This window comes from Cheilinus undulatus, linkage group 13 (assembly GCF_018320785.1).
Source record: "Cheilinus undulatus linkage group 13, ASM1832078v1, whole genome shotgun sequence".
In the NCBI taxonomy this organism is placed as follows: Eukaryota; Metazoa; Chordata; class Actinopteri; order Labriformes; family Labridae; genus Cheilinus; species Cheilinus undulatus.
In genome coordinates, this window is record NC_054877.1 from 16,542,790 (window position 1) to 16,557,411 (window position 14,622).

At 39.5% G+C, this 14,622-nt stretch overlaps 2 protein-coding genes across 2 annotated transcripts in view; one reads left to right on the forward strand and one right to left on the reverse strand.

Annotated features, from left to right (window-relative positions):
- Window positions 1-3,741: 3,741 nt before the first annotated feature.
- Window positions 3,742-5,543, forward strand: gpr160 (G protein-coupled receptor 160). Its single transcript, XM_041803011.1, has 2 exons — window positions 3,742-3,773; window positions 4,535-5,543. The coding sequence occupies exon 2, from the start codon at window positions 4,590-4,592 to the stop codon at window positions 5,541-5,543; it is 954 nt and encodes a 317-aa protein (XP_041658945.1). The 5' UTR covers window positions 3,742-3,773; window positions 4,535-4,589.
- Window positions 5,544-9,115: 3,572 nt separating this feature from the next.
- The window catches only part of skila (SKI-like proto-oncogene a), a 38,844-nt gene continuing 33,337 nt past the window's right edge, over window positions 9,116-14,622 (reverse strand). Inside the window, exon 8 of the mRNA XM_041802952.1 lies at window positions 9,116-13,492. Within this exon, the coding sequence (XP_041658886.1) occupies window positions 13,232-13,492 (261 nt within the window). The 3' untranslated portion in view covers window positions 9,116-13,231. The remainder of the gene's footprint in view (window positions 13,493-14,622) is intronic.

The following is a 14,622-nucleotide window of genomic DNA, read 5'->3' on the forward strand; positions in this document are numbered from 1 at the left end:
TTTCCCCATTACTTTTCGCTATTAGTATAGAGCCCCTGGCTCAAATGATAAGAGAAAACCCTCAAATACTAGGAATATCATATGGAGAAGAAATTTCTAAAATTGCATTGTATGCTGATGATGTTATTTTGTTTATCAAGGATCCCCTAACATCTATCCCAGTACTCTTAAACTGTTTAAAGGAATTTGGAAAAGTATCATGAGAAGGAGATTTGGGGGTATGGGGTCAGAATCAGCTATGTCAGAGGATCATATCCGATAGGTTTGGAGTGATGATTTCTTTTATTTCAACACGCACTGTGTGCAAAATTTCCTCAGAAACGGTTTGGCTTCCCACTGTCATTCTGAGAGCAGCTTTAATGGATCAGATTTCTCTCTCCCATGTTCCACCAAAGTGGGGTGCATTGGGACGGTTAAAATGGAAATAAATCTGGGATTTACTTAGTTTTTCTCTCAGGTTGGGGTTCATTACTACAAATGCATCTACAGTGGAGATCAAAATTAGAGAACAATCCACAATTTCCTACATTTCAAGTTCTCTGAATTGCCCTGTTTTAAAATGATCCAGACACGAGTAAAAGAGCAGAATTTTAAGCATATTGCATGTGTTACATATAATGTGAAACACAGTATAAAAAACTTAAATGAAATATTTAAAAAGAACACTGATCAAAATTAGAGAACACTTTCAGATACCTCCCAGTAATCGGTGATAGCCTGGCACCTGGTGCTAATTTCCTTACTCATCTGACAAACCCTATTTAGCTGGCAGTCTGACTTCCAGTTTTCACTGACTTCACAAGATAGTGAGCCATTCTAAAGTGACCGAAACCCTCCGGCAGCAGGTTATCCAGATGAAGGCCAAAGGGATGACCCTGTCAACCATAGCAAGAGAAGTTGGCTGTTCTAAATCTGTGATTTCAAGATTATTACATCTTTAGAAAGTCACAAACTCATTCAAGTCCACCGAGAAGGCCGTTCGTCCACACAAGACAACTAAAAGAGAGGACAGAATAATATGGAGAACCTCAATGGACAATTGGTTTAACACTGCAGCTGGAATTGCTCACCAGTTCATCACTGAACAGGGACTCTGTCTCATCATACAGTGTCTTGACGTTTAAGAACATTTGGACTGAAAGCCCACTCAGCAGTGACCAAACCTCTCAGATTCATTAGCAGAAAGAATCCAAAGGCTAGACTAACCTTTGCTGAGGAACATGTTGTGTGGACAGAAGAAAACTGGTCCAAAGTTTACTTCAGTGATGAAAGCAAGTTTAACTGATTTGGATCCAATGGAAAACATTCTGTAAATCATCAAACTGGGGAAAGACTGAACCCAAAGTGAATAAAGAAGTCAGTGAAAAGTTGAGGAGGAAGTGTCATGGTTTGGGGGATGTTTTCTGCAGCAGGAGTTGGGCCTCTTGTACAGCTACATGACTGAGTGAATGCAAATGTTTATCAGAACCTTCTTTGACAACATATGATTCCTTCCCTGCGGTCATAACCTAATCAGACAGTAATTTTCATGCAGGACAATGCCCAATGTCATCCAGCAAAACATTGAAATATTGAAATGGCTGGCCCAGAGTCCTAATCTAAACGCAAGAGAAAACCTCTGGAAAATCCTTGGCGACAAAGTTATGGCCAATAAACCCACTACAGTCATTGAACTGTGGAAGAGACTGGAAGAAGACCGGACAAAAATCACACCAAAAAAGTGTGAGAGACTGGTGACGTCCTGTGGCTGTTGATGTGCTCAAGTCATTCAAAGCAAAGGCCTGTACACTTCCTACTAATTTTTGACTGCCATAACCTTCAGAAAATTTTGCTGTAATCTTTCTTTGTGCTACATGCATTGCTGTTCTTTAATTTTGATCACTGTGTTTTCCACAAAAGAATTATTTTTTGTTGAAGTTCCTTTCTCTCTTTTAAAACAGTGTTCCAGTAGCATGGTATTGCCAAAACAAAAAATCCTTCAAATGTTGAGCAATGAAGATTACATTATTTTGGAATAAATCAAGTGTTCATAAATTGTTCTCTAATTTTGATCTCCAGTGTATAAGCTCTCTGTCTCCTCCTTTGAAGTCAGTGCCACAGTCAGGAAGGAGCTCATAGGGACGTCTTCTTCGAGCAATAAAGCATCTGAGGGACATATGGAAACTCTCAGAGTCAAAGCTGTTTCATAACTCTATATGGGTGCATCTGGTAGTCATACATTTGAACAATATTCCCCATCTCTTCTTGACTCTGCGGCCGGTTTTAATGTTTAGGGGGCAAAAACAGTCAACTCCTGTGGACCAGAAAGGGGCTTTCAATAAGCCTCAGACTGGAAGGAGGAAGATTTACCATTTTTGGATTTACAGGTTTCGCTCGCCACTTACGGCACTCAGTACAGGACCACTGATGATCTTTGATTGCTTCTCTGCCCCAAAGAATCCAGTAGACACGCCGAATTTCAGCATAGATTCTGTCTAGCCCTGGGTGGAAGAGCTGCATGTCATAATTCTTTATTAGTAGCTGTGTTAAAGGATGTTGAGGGTCAAGTACTATTGGATGTATAGTGTCAGGTTCCAGGTTTTGGCCCTGTCTAAGCCTACCACCCTTCCTTGGGGTCAAACTCCTTTTCTGAATCTCCTTCTGAATATCCATGTTTGTAATGTTCAAATTGTTCCTTTAATGTTTTAATCATGTCCTTTAATGGTGCAACTTCCTCTCTTAATAAAGCAGCCTCTGAAGATTGGGGAGCATGCTCTGTGGTTTGTCTGACTTGTTTGGGGGGCTGGCCATAAAACTCAATTTGATAGTTCTGCAGGTACCTCGGAGGCATTCTCTCTCTTTTTGGCCTTCTGTCCTTCTGGTTATCTTCTGGCCAAGCAGCATCTGGATCCATGTTACAACATAAATGTTCAATCCAGCTCAAAGGACTATGAAAAAACTCAGATGTTTGCCATCAGTTCACAGAACACTTATGTTGTGTGCACATTTAAACTCATTTTAACCATTTGTTTTCTTTGCAGGTGGTGTGGATGATTTTTTCTGTATGCAACAAAAGAATGTAAAAGACGATATTAAAGATCTTGAACAATTTCAAAGTCCATTAATGTTAAATTAATTGCCAAAAGAGGGCCTTCAAACTCACTTCATTAATGCATCCACTTCAGGTATTTTAATTCCTCAATAAACAAGGTCATTTCAAAGGTAATTGAACAAAGAAACAGTTACAATATAATATATCTCTTGCGATGCTATCATATCATCAAAATGTGGATCAATCATTGAGGAAAGTTCATTTTCCACTCACTTCTGGTATCTCTTTGTTCCCGGCCCCTGCTTGGGTTGGAGGAAATTTGGGGGAGTGGCTTGAGCAGGATTGGCAGTATGGGGATGTTGAGTGAAGGCTCGTGTTTTAACAATATGCTCCCTCCCCATTATCTTCAAATTGAATGACAGTTTTAAAAAGAAGAAGTGAAAGAATTTTATAACATTTCAGCATAACTCTTCTAAGGGAAGCTTGGCCCCACTTTTCTGCAGTTCATCACTTTTAGTTTAGTTGTTTTAGTTTATTAGTTTAGTAGACAGGGGTCATGCACAACAAAACTGTTGAGCGAGAGTTAGCTATGAAGCTTATTTACATCTTTTGCCTTTGTGGTTTCAGCTGGCTGGACTCTACTGCAAAAGTTGAACAAGATGAGAACTTTCAGAAACACTAAGGACGGAGACTGGGTACCATGCTTCAAATGGATCTGTGTCACATGCAGGAGATGTAAACAGTAGGTACAAAACATGTGGCATACACCACAGAAATCAACTGTTTGATTGTAGAGTCTTCTATAATGATCTGTGAATTTGTCCTGCATACTATCTTTGTTGCAGTTCACCAACACTTGGTCATTTGCACAGCTGATGTATCCTGATGAGGTTTTGAGTATCTAACTCTGAATAATTAATAACTTGTAATGTTTTCCTCTGAACTGAGAAGTAGCTACGATCAATAGATTTTTATTACCAGTGGATCAAATGACTGGTTGTTCAGGAATATTGTATTGCTAATGAAAAAACATAAATTGAATTACTAGGAATTAATATTAACTTTCAGCTCATTGTGTTGGTTTTAAAACTTACAGCATCTTTTTCAGGTCGCCTCATTCAAGATTGGACACAAAAAGCAACAAGCAGGAATAATCACACAGCCAGAGAGACAGATATTTCCATCAGAAGTCTGTGGAGACAAAAGACAGTGTAAAGGAGAGGGAACATTTGATACTTTCCCATACCATGTGTTTTCAAATAATACGATCTAAGTTATTTTAGCCATCAGTGATACCAGGGTGTCTGTAACACAGACCCCAGAGTAGTAACATCCTACAAACGTAATAAACCATAAATGCAATAAAGATCTGGAGCTTTAATATAAAATCCTACAAACGTCAAACGTCATCATCAATATTATGCCCTTGAAAAACCTACAAATAGATTGATTTCAATCTGCATTTTGAACCAAGGCTTTTAAACTCTACTTTCTTTCCTGCAGCAGCTGAGTTGCTGGTGCTCTTCTGGTCAGAAGCTCTCCCAGTCTGCACACCACGATGATCTCCATCACCTCCATCCTGCTCGGTCTGGGAGGAAAATGTCTGCTAAACTGGACACTGGTCGTTATCCAGAGGAGCCGATTTCACCAAAGCTTCCTGGGAGTTTTCAGCATTTCCCTTGCTATTGTGGACACAGCCCTGACCCTCTTTGTCATCACTGTTCACCTCCACACTGATGGTTTTTTCCTCCTCCTCGGCTTGAAGCTGACCCGGTTTCATGTGTGTTTGCTGGTTCAAATTCTTGGACAAGTCTACAGCACTCTGCAGTGGCCTGTTGTAGTCTTGACCAGTTTGGACCATTTCTGCTCTCTCACTCAGAGATTTCAACCTAACATAGCAAGAACCAAGATGGCAAGATGGTTCGTCCACCTATCTGTGACCTGCCTCCTGTGGTTTCACACTGTTCTTTATGTTTTCCTGCTGTCTGACTTCAATCCTGTCTTAGAAGATGTGCCTTACAACCAGATTTACCAGTGCTGGGTCTTCAACACCTCTCAGATCCTGCAGATTGCCATGTTCCTCCTCCTGCTTCTCGTCTTTGCAGCATTTCATGCTGGGTGCATCACACGTAAAGTGAAAGACCAAAACACAGACCAAAGAAAAACACTCTCCAGGAAAAATGTTGTTTGCCAAGCCCTGCTTATTTTCCTGAACACCTGGGCATGGTTTCTGTTTTTTCTTTCTGTGATCCTCCTGCTGCCTGTGGGAATACCTACATACCTGGGTCTGAACGTTGCCTGGTTGAGTTTCCTCAACAGCACCCTGATAGCAGTCCTTTTATGTGCAGTCTGTCCAGCCTCACAGCTTGCACAGGGCTTGCCAGCAGTTCTTCCCGACAGCTTCTGTGAGTGGAGATTTAAATTTAGCTTGGCTTCAGAGGGCAGTACGTGCACTTTGCAAATACACACAGGACACAGGGAGGAAGAAGTGAAAAGTAATGAACTAACCTGAATTTCTCAAGGACAGAAAATAAAAGTATATCTATGCAAAAGTTGACTTTTCCTAGACACATGAGCCTAAAAGATGCTGTACTGATCAGTCCACTAAGCTGACCCACATAAAACAAATCACCAGCTCTTGCATGATTTACTATCAAATTAAACTAAACCCAAATAACTTTGGTCCTCTCCTGGCTTTATATGCAGCATCACCACCAGGTAAAATTTTCACTTTTCCAAAAAAAAAAAAGATCTCAGAATTTGCAAGCTGGATTGATATTATGTTTGTTAGCTATTTATGGTGCCAAAACGATGATTATTGATGATTTTGGTAATCAGTATAATTTTTCTGTCTTGAGATGTATAGGCTACTTTTCTGGGATAAAAGTGAAAGAAAATTAGCGTCTTCGTAATAAGTTACGGGATAAATTTGTTGGGACAGCCACTTGAATTTATTGTTGATCAAAAATATCATTTGATCAGTTTTAGTATCCAAGACCAGGACTATGTATGGACCCTATTCAGGTTTCTTGATTATCTGTCTGTGTTGATAATATTTTTGTTATACTTATCATAATATTAATTTAAACCAGATGTGCATTCAATGTTTTTTCTTCGAGTCATTGTACAGTACATACATATACATGTAAAATGGAAAGTTGTGCCAAAAATGTTACTTTTTTCATGCTAACACGGTTAATTGTTGGCATTTACCTCCAATTTGTTTCTATCATTTATCAGCATAAACTTGGCACTTAGAGTTGGGTATCTGATTCTCTTAAAGATGTGTATAAAACAATGATAAAAAGAAAAAATATTTTAACCCGTATGTGTATGTTACATATTAGCATTATTGTCATTTCTTTTATCGGGTGCTTGCTAGTGGTAGCAACACAAGCTGCGGAAGCTAGAACCCTACAGAGCACAGCGTTGCTTCCCCTGCTTACACAACGTTTTCAGGGGAATGGCAAAAACTTTTGTGGCTTTTGGCTGTCCTTTTACACGAGAATGGCGTTTTGGTGCCTGAAAACGGAACAGTTTGGAAACGGGCTCCAGAGTGGAAGTTGTCTTGCTGCAGCTGAACACACACACGTGCATGCATGGCTGTGCATTCAAAAGATGTGGTTACAATGGGAGTAAAGGGGAAGTGAAAACTCAAATCTGATGCTGTGTAAAAACTAATAATGCATCAAAGCCAATGTTGTTACTAATCTTTGACATGTCCAAGAATGTGATACACGTAAAAAATCTTAAGCCTCTGATCATTTTTTATATTGAAAATTGGTCATTTTGTGTGTTTTTTTTTTAACCGAAATCAGTGACACACCTACGAAATTGGCATTTAAAGGGTTAAAATCCATAATTAAAAAAAAAATATTCAGTTGTTTTGATCAGGACTGATCTGGATTAAGAGATTTGAGCAAAGAAAGCTGAAAAAAAGATTTTTTATCAGATATGGTTTTACAGCAGCTAAAGTTAGTGGCTGTTAACAGCCATTACATGACCAAAGGATGTGTTTTAAATCAGTGCACAAGGGCTTTAATAACCCCACATCAGTTTGGAGCTTGATAGCTCATTATATTCTCCAAATCAGGTCACATTACATCCGTGTTAAAGCTGTTGCTGATATGATAACTGATCAATTTCCCCCAGTCCAAATTTATCATCAACAGTCTCTTTGCTTCTTTTGTTGTCAGGTGTTTTTAGAATTGTGGAAGTCCTAGGCAAAGACAAACATGAGGCCTTCTCTTTGTAGCTAAAAGTAACTGGAGAGCAAAATATCAAGAAACTTTCTTTTTTCAGGTAACAATGCCAAAGAACTACAAAACATACCCAGTTCTGAAATGTATAAATCCAGTGATCACAACAACACTTTCTCTTCACATCTTATAAGAGCATCACAGTTAAAGCTCTGTATATTACTAGTAATATAGTATTTTGACATCTTCCTTGGAATTTAGGAGAAGAATTTTTTTGGTTTGTGAAGACGACAAAAATTCACTGAAAACTTTTGGTTAAATACTTGAAGAAATTTTAGGGTACTTTTATGGATTACCGTAAAAAATGTTCAAGAATTTTCAAAGAAATTTTAGGAAGGTTTTGGTGAAATTTATTTTTTGGGGGGTACTTTTACAGGAATTTGCAGTGTTTGTTTGGATGCTTCGGGGAATTAGTTAGAAATTTTCAGGCATCTTCAAGCAAATTTGGGAAATACCAACATATAGTTTGTCATTTTTGGGGGGGGATTTTATTTGATTTTTTTGTAGGGATTTGCTTTGAAATGTATGCCAAAGTGTCTAAAAATACATTTTCACTTTGTCATGATTGGGTACTGAGTGTAGATAAATGAGAATTTTTTTTTATTTTTTTTATTTTTTTACTGTAACATCAGGCTGCAACATAAGACAAATGAAAAAGTGAAGGGAGTCTGAACCCTTTCTGAATTAACTGTACAAAATGAATATTTAAAACACTTTTAATTATTAATTTTGTTGTTGTACTATAACTTACAGAGATGTGGAGATACGAGGGGGAGTTTAAGGAAAGAAATTTAGGATATCCATTCTCTATTTAAATGGTATTTCATCCTCTGTAGGTCCCTATTTAAATCATAGTAAGTTACATTTGTGCAAAGTTGATGCAAATCTGTAATTATCAAATGTTTAGACCAACGATCTGAGTTGTAAATGATGTTCTATGCATTTTTTTATTATCATCATATCAATAGGCCTTTTTTAAAAGATATTTGTTCAGTAATTTCTCCCACCTGTGCCTCATATCATTAGAGGATTTCTCTCTCTTATTTTTTCTCCCGTTATAATGGCATCAGTGAGTTTGTATGAAAGCATCATTTGAACACGGATGTTTGTTGTGGTCTATCAGGATCTATGATCACTCTACACCCTGCTCTACTCTCAGAGAGAGTAAAAAAGTAGAAACTAAATTAAAAAAAAACAACAAAAAAAACAAAAAAAACAAATTAAAAACCAAAACTATCTTAACATTGATATCAGTATACTTTTCTTAATTCTGACTATATTAAATCATCTCAGGTAAAATGATTTTACCTCATTTAAAGATGAGTTTAAATCACCTTAATAAGCAGGTATTGTGGGCCCCTGAGAGGGCATGCATCTATACATTCTGTTTTACTCTGCTGTCATTTGATTTTATGGGAATCTATGATGACAGTAAATTTAGCTTATTTTCTCTACCTTGGCTTATTTATGTTGTAAACTGATAAAAATGCTGTTTTTCCTGTGATAATGCTAGCAGTTTAGTTTACTTGAATTTTTTAGAGAGTAGATGACACAAGGAAACCAGCATTTTAATCTTGACACGAAATCATAAACAAGCTGAGCCTTCAAGAAAACTTGACATTTCGTTCTCACAGTAAAACTAATGTAAAAACTATTAATGTATGTCCACTTGGCACTACTGTAGTTACCCGGCTACTTTAGCTTTCATCTCAGTAAGAGCAGACTCAAATAGTTAGCCTTCCTGGCTAAATAAGTATCAAAACAAAGACAAATCAACAGGAAATCAGCATAACTGATGGGTAAGAAAGGCAAGAGACACCACTGGTTTGACACTACAGAACTTTACTTGAATTTGATCCAAGTTCATTGTCTATACAGGGTATATTTACAAGATCTGAAATTGAGGGAAGGGGAAAACAGAAAATAACAAACACTAGATACAACTGAGGTATTAGCTAAAAGCATTTACAGGTATGTAATTTACTCGTAAATATCAATGATAAACAGAGATGCAGTGTCTTCTGCTTAAAAAACATCTTTTTATATCACAACATGAGGTAGGAGAACAGTGCCTCGATTCATGCAAGAACAAAAGTCTCATCACACTGTAGTATTGGCAACGTAGTATGCAATGGTCATACACAGACACTGTGTTTCATGTTTAATAAACAGCATTAAGGGGGAAAAGGGGGTCGTTTTAAGCCAAGCCATGGATATATATATGTATATATTTTTTCATCTATAACAGGATGTGTGAAAAGTAAAACATGGTGTACCTCTTAGTAACCAGTGATCTGTGTGATCAGTCTCCCACACTAGAGAAGAATATATACTGGCTGAAGTTGGACTCCAACAAAAGGTAACATCAGATTTGTTTACTGGCTGTCTTCAGTAAACCAGGATGTAATGGGTATGTAAATCATGTTGTTTCGCCAAGTTTCACTTCGTTTCTATCTGTTGGTCAAACTTCACACCAGTACAATTCTGTACAAAGCATATCCAAGTTCTCTTAACACTGCAAAATGCAAAAAGGCCCAGCAAACCATTTCACAAGGGACAATTTTCTCCCTATCCTTTTACATATGATTTTTTTGCAACAAGGGTGAACAATAAGAGAAGCTCAACAGTGCCCTCTTGTGTATAAAATGGAACATACATGTAAAGTAAAATAGCTAAGCAGATTTATCATCTGCCTATGTGATTAATTTAAATGATTTTTTCTATTTATGCTCCGCCAAACAGATAATTAGGAATTAAATTTAATACTGATTATCTTCTGAGTGATGTTAACACATCCAGACGAGGATACATGACCAGAATCAGAAAATAGAACTACACATTCAGAGCAATGTGAACAAGTTTCACTCTTTCCCTTTTCAAAGATGCTGTGCTTCAGTCAGATGTGGAGGCCATGAACACACTCACGCTCACACTCTCTCTTACTCACACTCGCACGTCAAATGAGGCTACATTTTATGTTCTTCATTATCTGACTTAGTATTCAGCCGTCCTCTAAACCAATAAGGATATAAAACTTGCACAGATCAATGTTCATGCATATGAGCCATCTCAATAGTTTGTGCGTAATGTGGGGGGAACCTCTTTTTTATATCAATGGACAGATTGATAGAATGGCCCAGTGACACAAAACATTAGGGGCAGCAAAACATGCAAAATCATTTTTTGTTTTCTTTTTTTCCAAAATGCAATTTTTCTTTAACAAATCATCAATTTAGCTTCAAGGTGGGGGGTTTAGAAAGAGGGAAAAAATGTTACATTACACAGTTAAAAGTCCATCAAGATGAAATCCACAAAAAAATTCAGAAAGGGGTAAGCGTGTAACAAAGTTTTTTTTTTCCTATTTTGTCCTGCATCACATCTCAATAAACCATGCGTTTCACTTCCCAGTATGCACTTGACAACAGTCAAGTTCTTATATCTGCAAAGACCACTTTAAAAAAAAGGAAGAAAGAAAGAAAAATCTGGTCCAATTTATATAACCTTTTGAAGATTTTTCATATAAGAACAGTTAATATATTAATGACTACTGTATTTACAAAGTGAATATAAATCTTTAGTTAATACGTTAAATATTTTCTTTCATAATTTTAATAAAGGTTTACATGGAACAACAGTAGAGTGTACATTTGCTGCATGGGTTTGATTTTACTGGCTTGCACATCTGCACCTGCTTGTATGACTATCAACAAACCAACTGTCCTCCGCCCGCTCTTTAAGGTCTGTTATTGTAAAGGGAAGCTGTATAAGAAACTCTGCATCGGACAGGATGGAGCACAGTGGAATGTCTATCAATTTGCATTAATAGCAGATGCATAAAAAAGCTCATAGTTGAGCTGAGGCCGATCCCCCTTCTCTTTTTAAACAATTATTTACACACACGCACACACTCGCACGCTTGCTTACAGGGATCTCCTCGGTGGCAATAAAAAGCGCTTTTGCCTGGCAACTGACACAATAAAGTCCTCTTTTCCTCTGGCTGGACGCCTGCTCGCTCTCCTGGGCATCTACAAAACACTGCACACCCCCAGCTGATCCTGCACTGGAGATGGATGGACGGGTATGTGTGAGAGGGAGTAAGTGACGGTTGTTTTGTGGGAGAGGAGAGGAGGGAGGTTGTTGAGAGATTGGGGGCTCCTGTACAGTCTCACCCGAAGGCGAGCAGAGGCCCCCAGACAACAACAGCTGCCCCCATTCTGACGGCACCAAACAAAAAGGGCTCCCTCTGTACCTCCAGCGTCTGGGCCACCCAGCCTGCCTCGGGTAAGAGTGCACCAGTCCCCCCTGAGCGCTCCCCTCAATCCTCCCCTCGCTTCCTCTCCCTAGCTGGTGCTGTTTGTTCAGTCAGGCAGAATAACTCAAGGCAGGGGCAGAATTCAAGGCCCAAACCACCCTGGACTAACTGCTTTCACCTGTGGCCCATATTCTTCGAAGACGCTGCGTCGAACAGTGTGGGGATGAAAACGTCTGCTAACAATGAAGTCAGATCGAACAAAAAAAGAGAAGCCCAGAAAACAGGGGCAGACCGCAGCTTTGATCATCTGCTGGGAACGCTGGGGCCATTGTTCTATCTGAATGCCTGGACTGCACTGACACACTTGATGTCGTATGTATTATTCTCACACAGAACAGCTACCCGCACATGTGAGACTTTGCCTTTCTTCTTTCTTAGAAAAGCTACAGCAGCTCAGCCAGCCTCCATGTCCAGACACATTCCTTTCCCAGGGGATTCTGGGGGAGGAGAGCGCCTTAAGTGCACAACACTGCTCGTGAACTTCTTCATGCCAGGCCTGAAAGCAGCACAGCGTTTCCTGTCTAAGCCAAAGTGGGTGCAGAACAACGGCATGGAGGTGTTTCCCAGCAGAGGGCAATGGTGCTAGCGTACAGTGGTGGAGGGTGTGAGGCCTCCTGTGAGTGCAGGGAGGAGGGGGAGGCAGGTTAGAGAAGACACCAGGCAGCTGGTGGATCAACCGACAGACTGTTTGGTCTACAGCAGGAGAGTCCAGGTGCTGCCCAGCAGAATAAAGAGGGAAACTAGTCCATGTGAGAAGCAGCTGGAGGGCAGGCTAGATGATTTACTAGCCAGATACCTTGTAGGGATCACACTCAAAACACTCAATTTCAAGTTCAGCGTCACTATTGGCATATTTTCATGAGGTTTTAACAACATCTGTCTTTTTTTGTACAGTAAAGGTCTTTCTTCTCCGTATAGATTTGATGTTTTTTACATGTCACTTTATGTTTTTTTAAGGAGCCAAAATAAAAGAAAAACAGTACTGAAATGTCCATGTCGCTGGTTCTTGAGCATTTGGGCTGTACATACAGAAAGACGGAGAGTGGGCACAGTAACCAGGTGCCATTTTGAGTCCGAGGGCACCAGTCGCTGTGCCAGGTAGTAGCTTTAAGAGACATCCATCTGGAGCTGAGACGAGTCCGTGTGTCTGAGCTGACATCTCTAAGTCATTAGCTCCAGAATCCAGAGCGAGCAAAAGGTGGTGGAAGAAGGGGTAACAATTGTGGAGGGGAGAAAACAAAGGTAATAGGTAGAGTTGGTCTGTACCTGACCAAACTCCTGTCTGTGAAGCAGCCGTTTGTTCAGTAAAAATTATAAATAAAACATACAAGCCCCCTCAAAATAACTTTAAATACTGTTTGAACAGAAGAGAGGGGAGCAAAAAAAGAGAAGAATAAAAACACAACAAAAACTGTTCTTTTAAGTGATGATAAATTACAAACAAAAGTCAGTCCTACGCTGAAATACAACAGGAAGGGGTGCACAAGTTGAAAAAAAAAAAAAACCAGCCTCGAGGGGATGTAAAGCTCCTTTCTTCCTCAGGCTGATTTGTTTGTGTCTGTAGAGTTGGTGGGTGATTGGGAGAGGAATGAGTGAGGGAGGGAGGGGAGGTGCCCGGAGGGATGGCAGTTACTTCTGGCCAGCCGATGGGGCCTCAGAGAAGGAGGAAGGGGAGGAGGAGGGCGGGGAGTGGATGTTAGGAGGTCCGGTGGAAGGGGTAGGAGGAGGAGAGGGGCTGCCTCCCACTGTGCCAGACTGGGCCATCTGTTGCTTGAGCTGGGAGATCGTGCGCTCCAGTTTTTCCCGTGCCTCTCGCTCCCTGCGTAGCTCCTCCTGCAGCTCCTGCCGGTCCGCCTCTGCCTGCTCCAACCTCTGACGCAGCTCCGACAACTGGGAGGAGACAGACAGACAGACATGAGGTCAACATATGCCCGCAGCGAATTAGAAGACATTCAATCTAACGCGTTATCACATTTAACAACAGCCTGTCATAAGTCATGGTGTTCAGTTCTAGACCTACTAAAAGCTTCTGTGATAACGAGATGATTCAGCACTGCAAAATACTAAACACAAATAAGATTTTCAGACATTTTTCGTTGTTAAACTTAGAAGCTTCAGTAAGTCACAAACAAAATTTTGTTAAATAGCAGCTGAAAAGCACTTAGCTTAAGGATTATCATAACAGAGTGTACATGTTCTCTTATGATAATACTTGATTAAAGAGACCTTAATCTACACTGGCTGGCACTCTTTCAGCCACCAGACATCAGATTTTGATTCAAAGCCCTACATGCTGACCTAACCCTTTTCCTTACATCCTCCCACTGAACAATAAGTTGGAATAACGATGACACATGTAGTAATTATGTCCTAATGTACAAACGCACCTGTAATAATAACATGGTAAAGGCTGAAGAGATCCAAACAAAGACTTAAAAGTCTGTGCCTTTATGCTCTTAAACAGCATAGTAACTCACATAGGGCACACAACATTATTCAGATGGAAAATTCTCAGTCTCACAGGAAATATTATCACATCTCTGCTCTCAAGGTTTTGCTAGAAAACAATCTCAACCTCCAGAGGAAATATGTGGGTGAGAGCTCTGTTTTATTCTCTCTAGCAGTAGGGCAAAATTAGAATTATTTCAAGCATGTGTTTGCCTTAAGTCAACACTTCTGAATCAAATATCCTGTTGACATAAGCACTGACCTTCAATTTGACAAAGTACTCAATTTCAGTCTGGTGTTGTTTACAATTTATGAGTTTCCCTACCCTGAAGGCTGAATGATGCACTGACAATGACACTCTTAAGTATTTTGTTTTCAATGCAAACCAAACTCTTGCATTTAAATGGCAATAAATTAAAAACAGTGTCATAACTGATTGTAAATGCTTAGAAAATGTGTCAGCCTGAAGTGCTGAGCGCTGCCCTAATGCTTCTTTGACAATGTAATGTCTACTTTTGGACAGGTTGGTGGATAGGGTTGAAAACTGAGGAAGAAGAGAACAGCATGCAGAA

Bases quoted from the DNA above. Each gene is read 5' to 3' on its own strand.
- gpr160 (XM_041803011.1), top strand. From the start codon at position 4,590: ATGATCTCCATCACCTCCATCCTGCTCGGTCTGGGAGGAAAATGTCTG.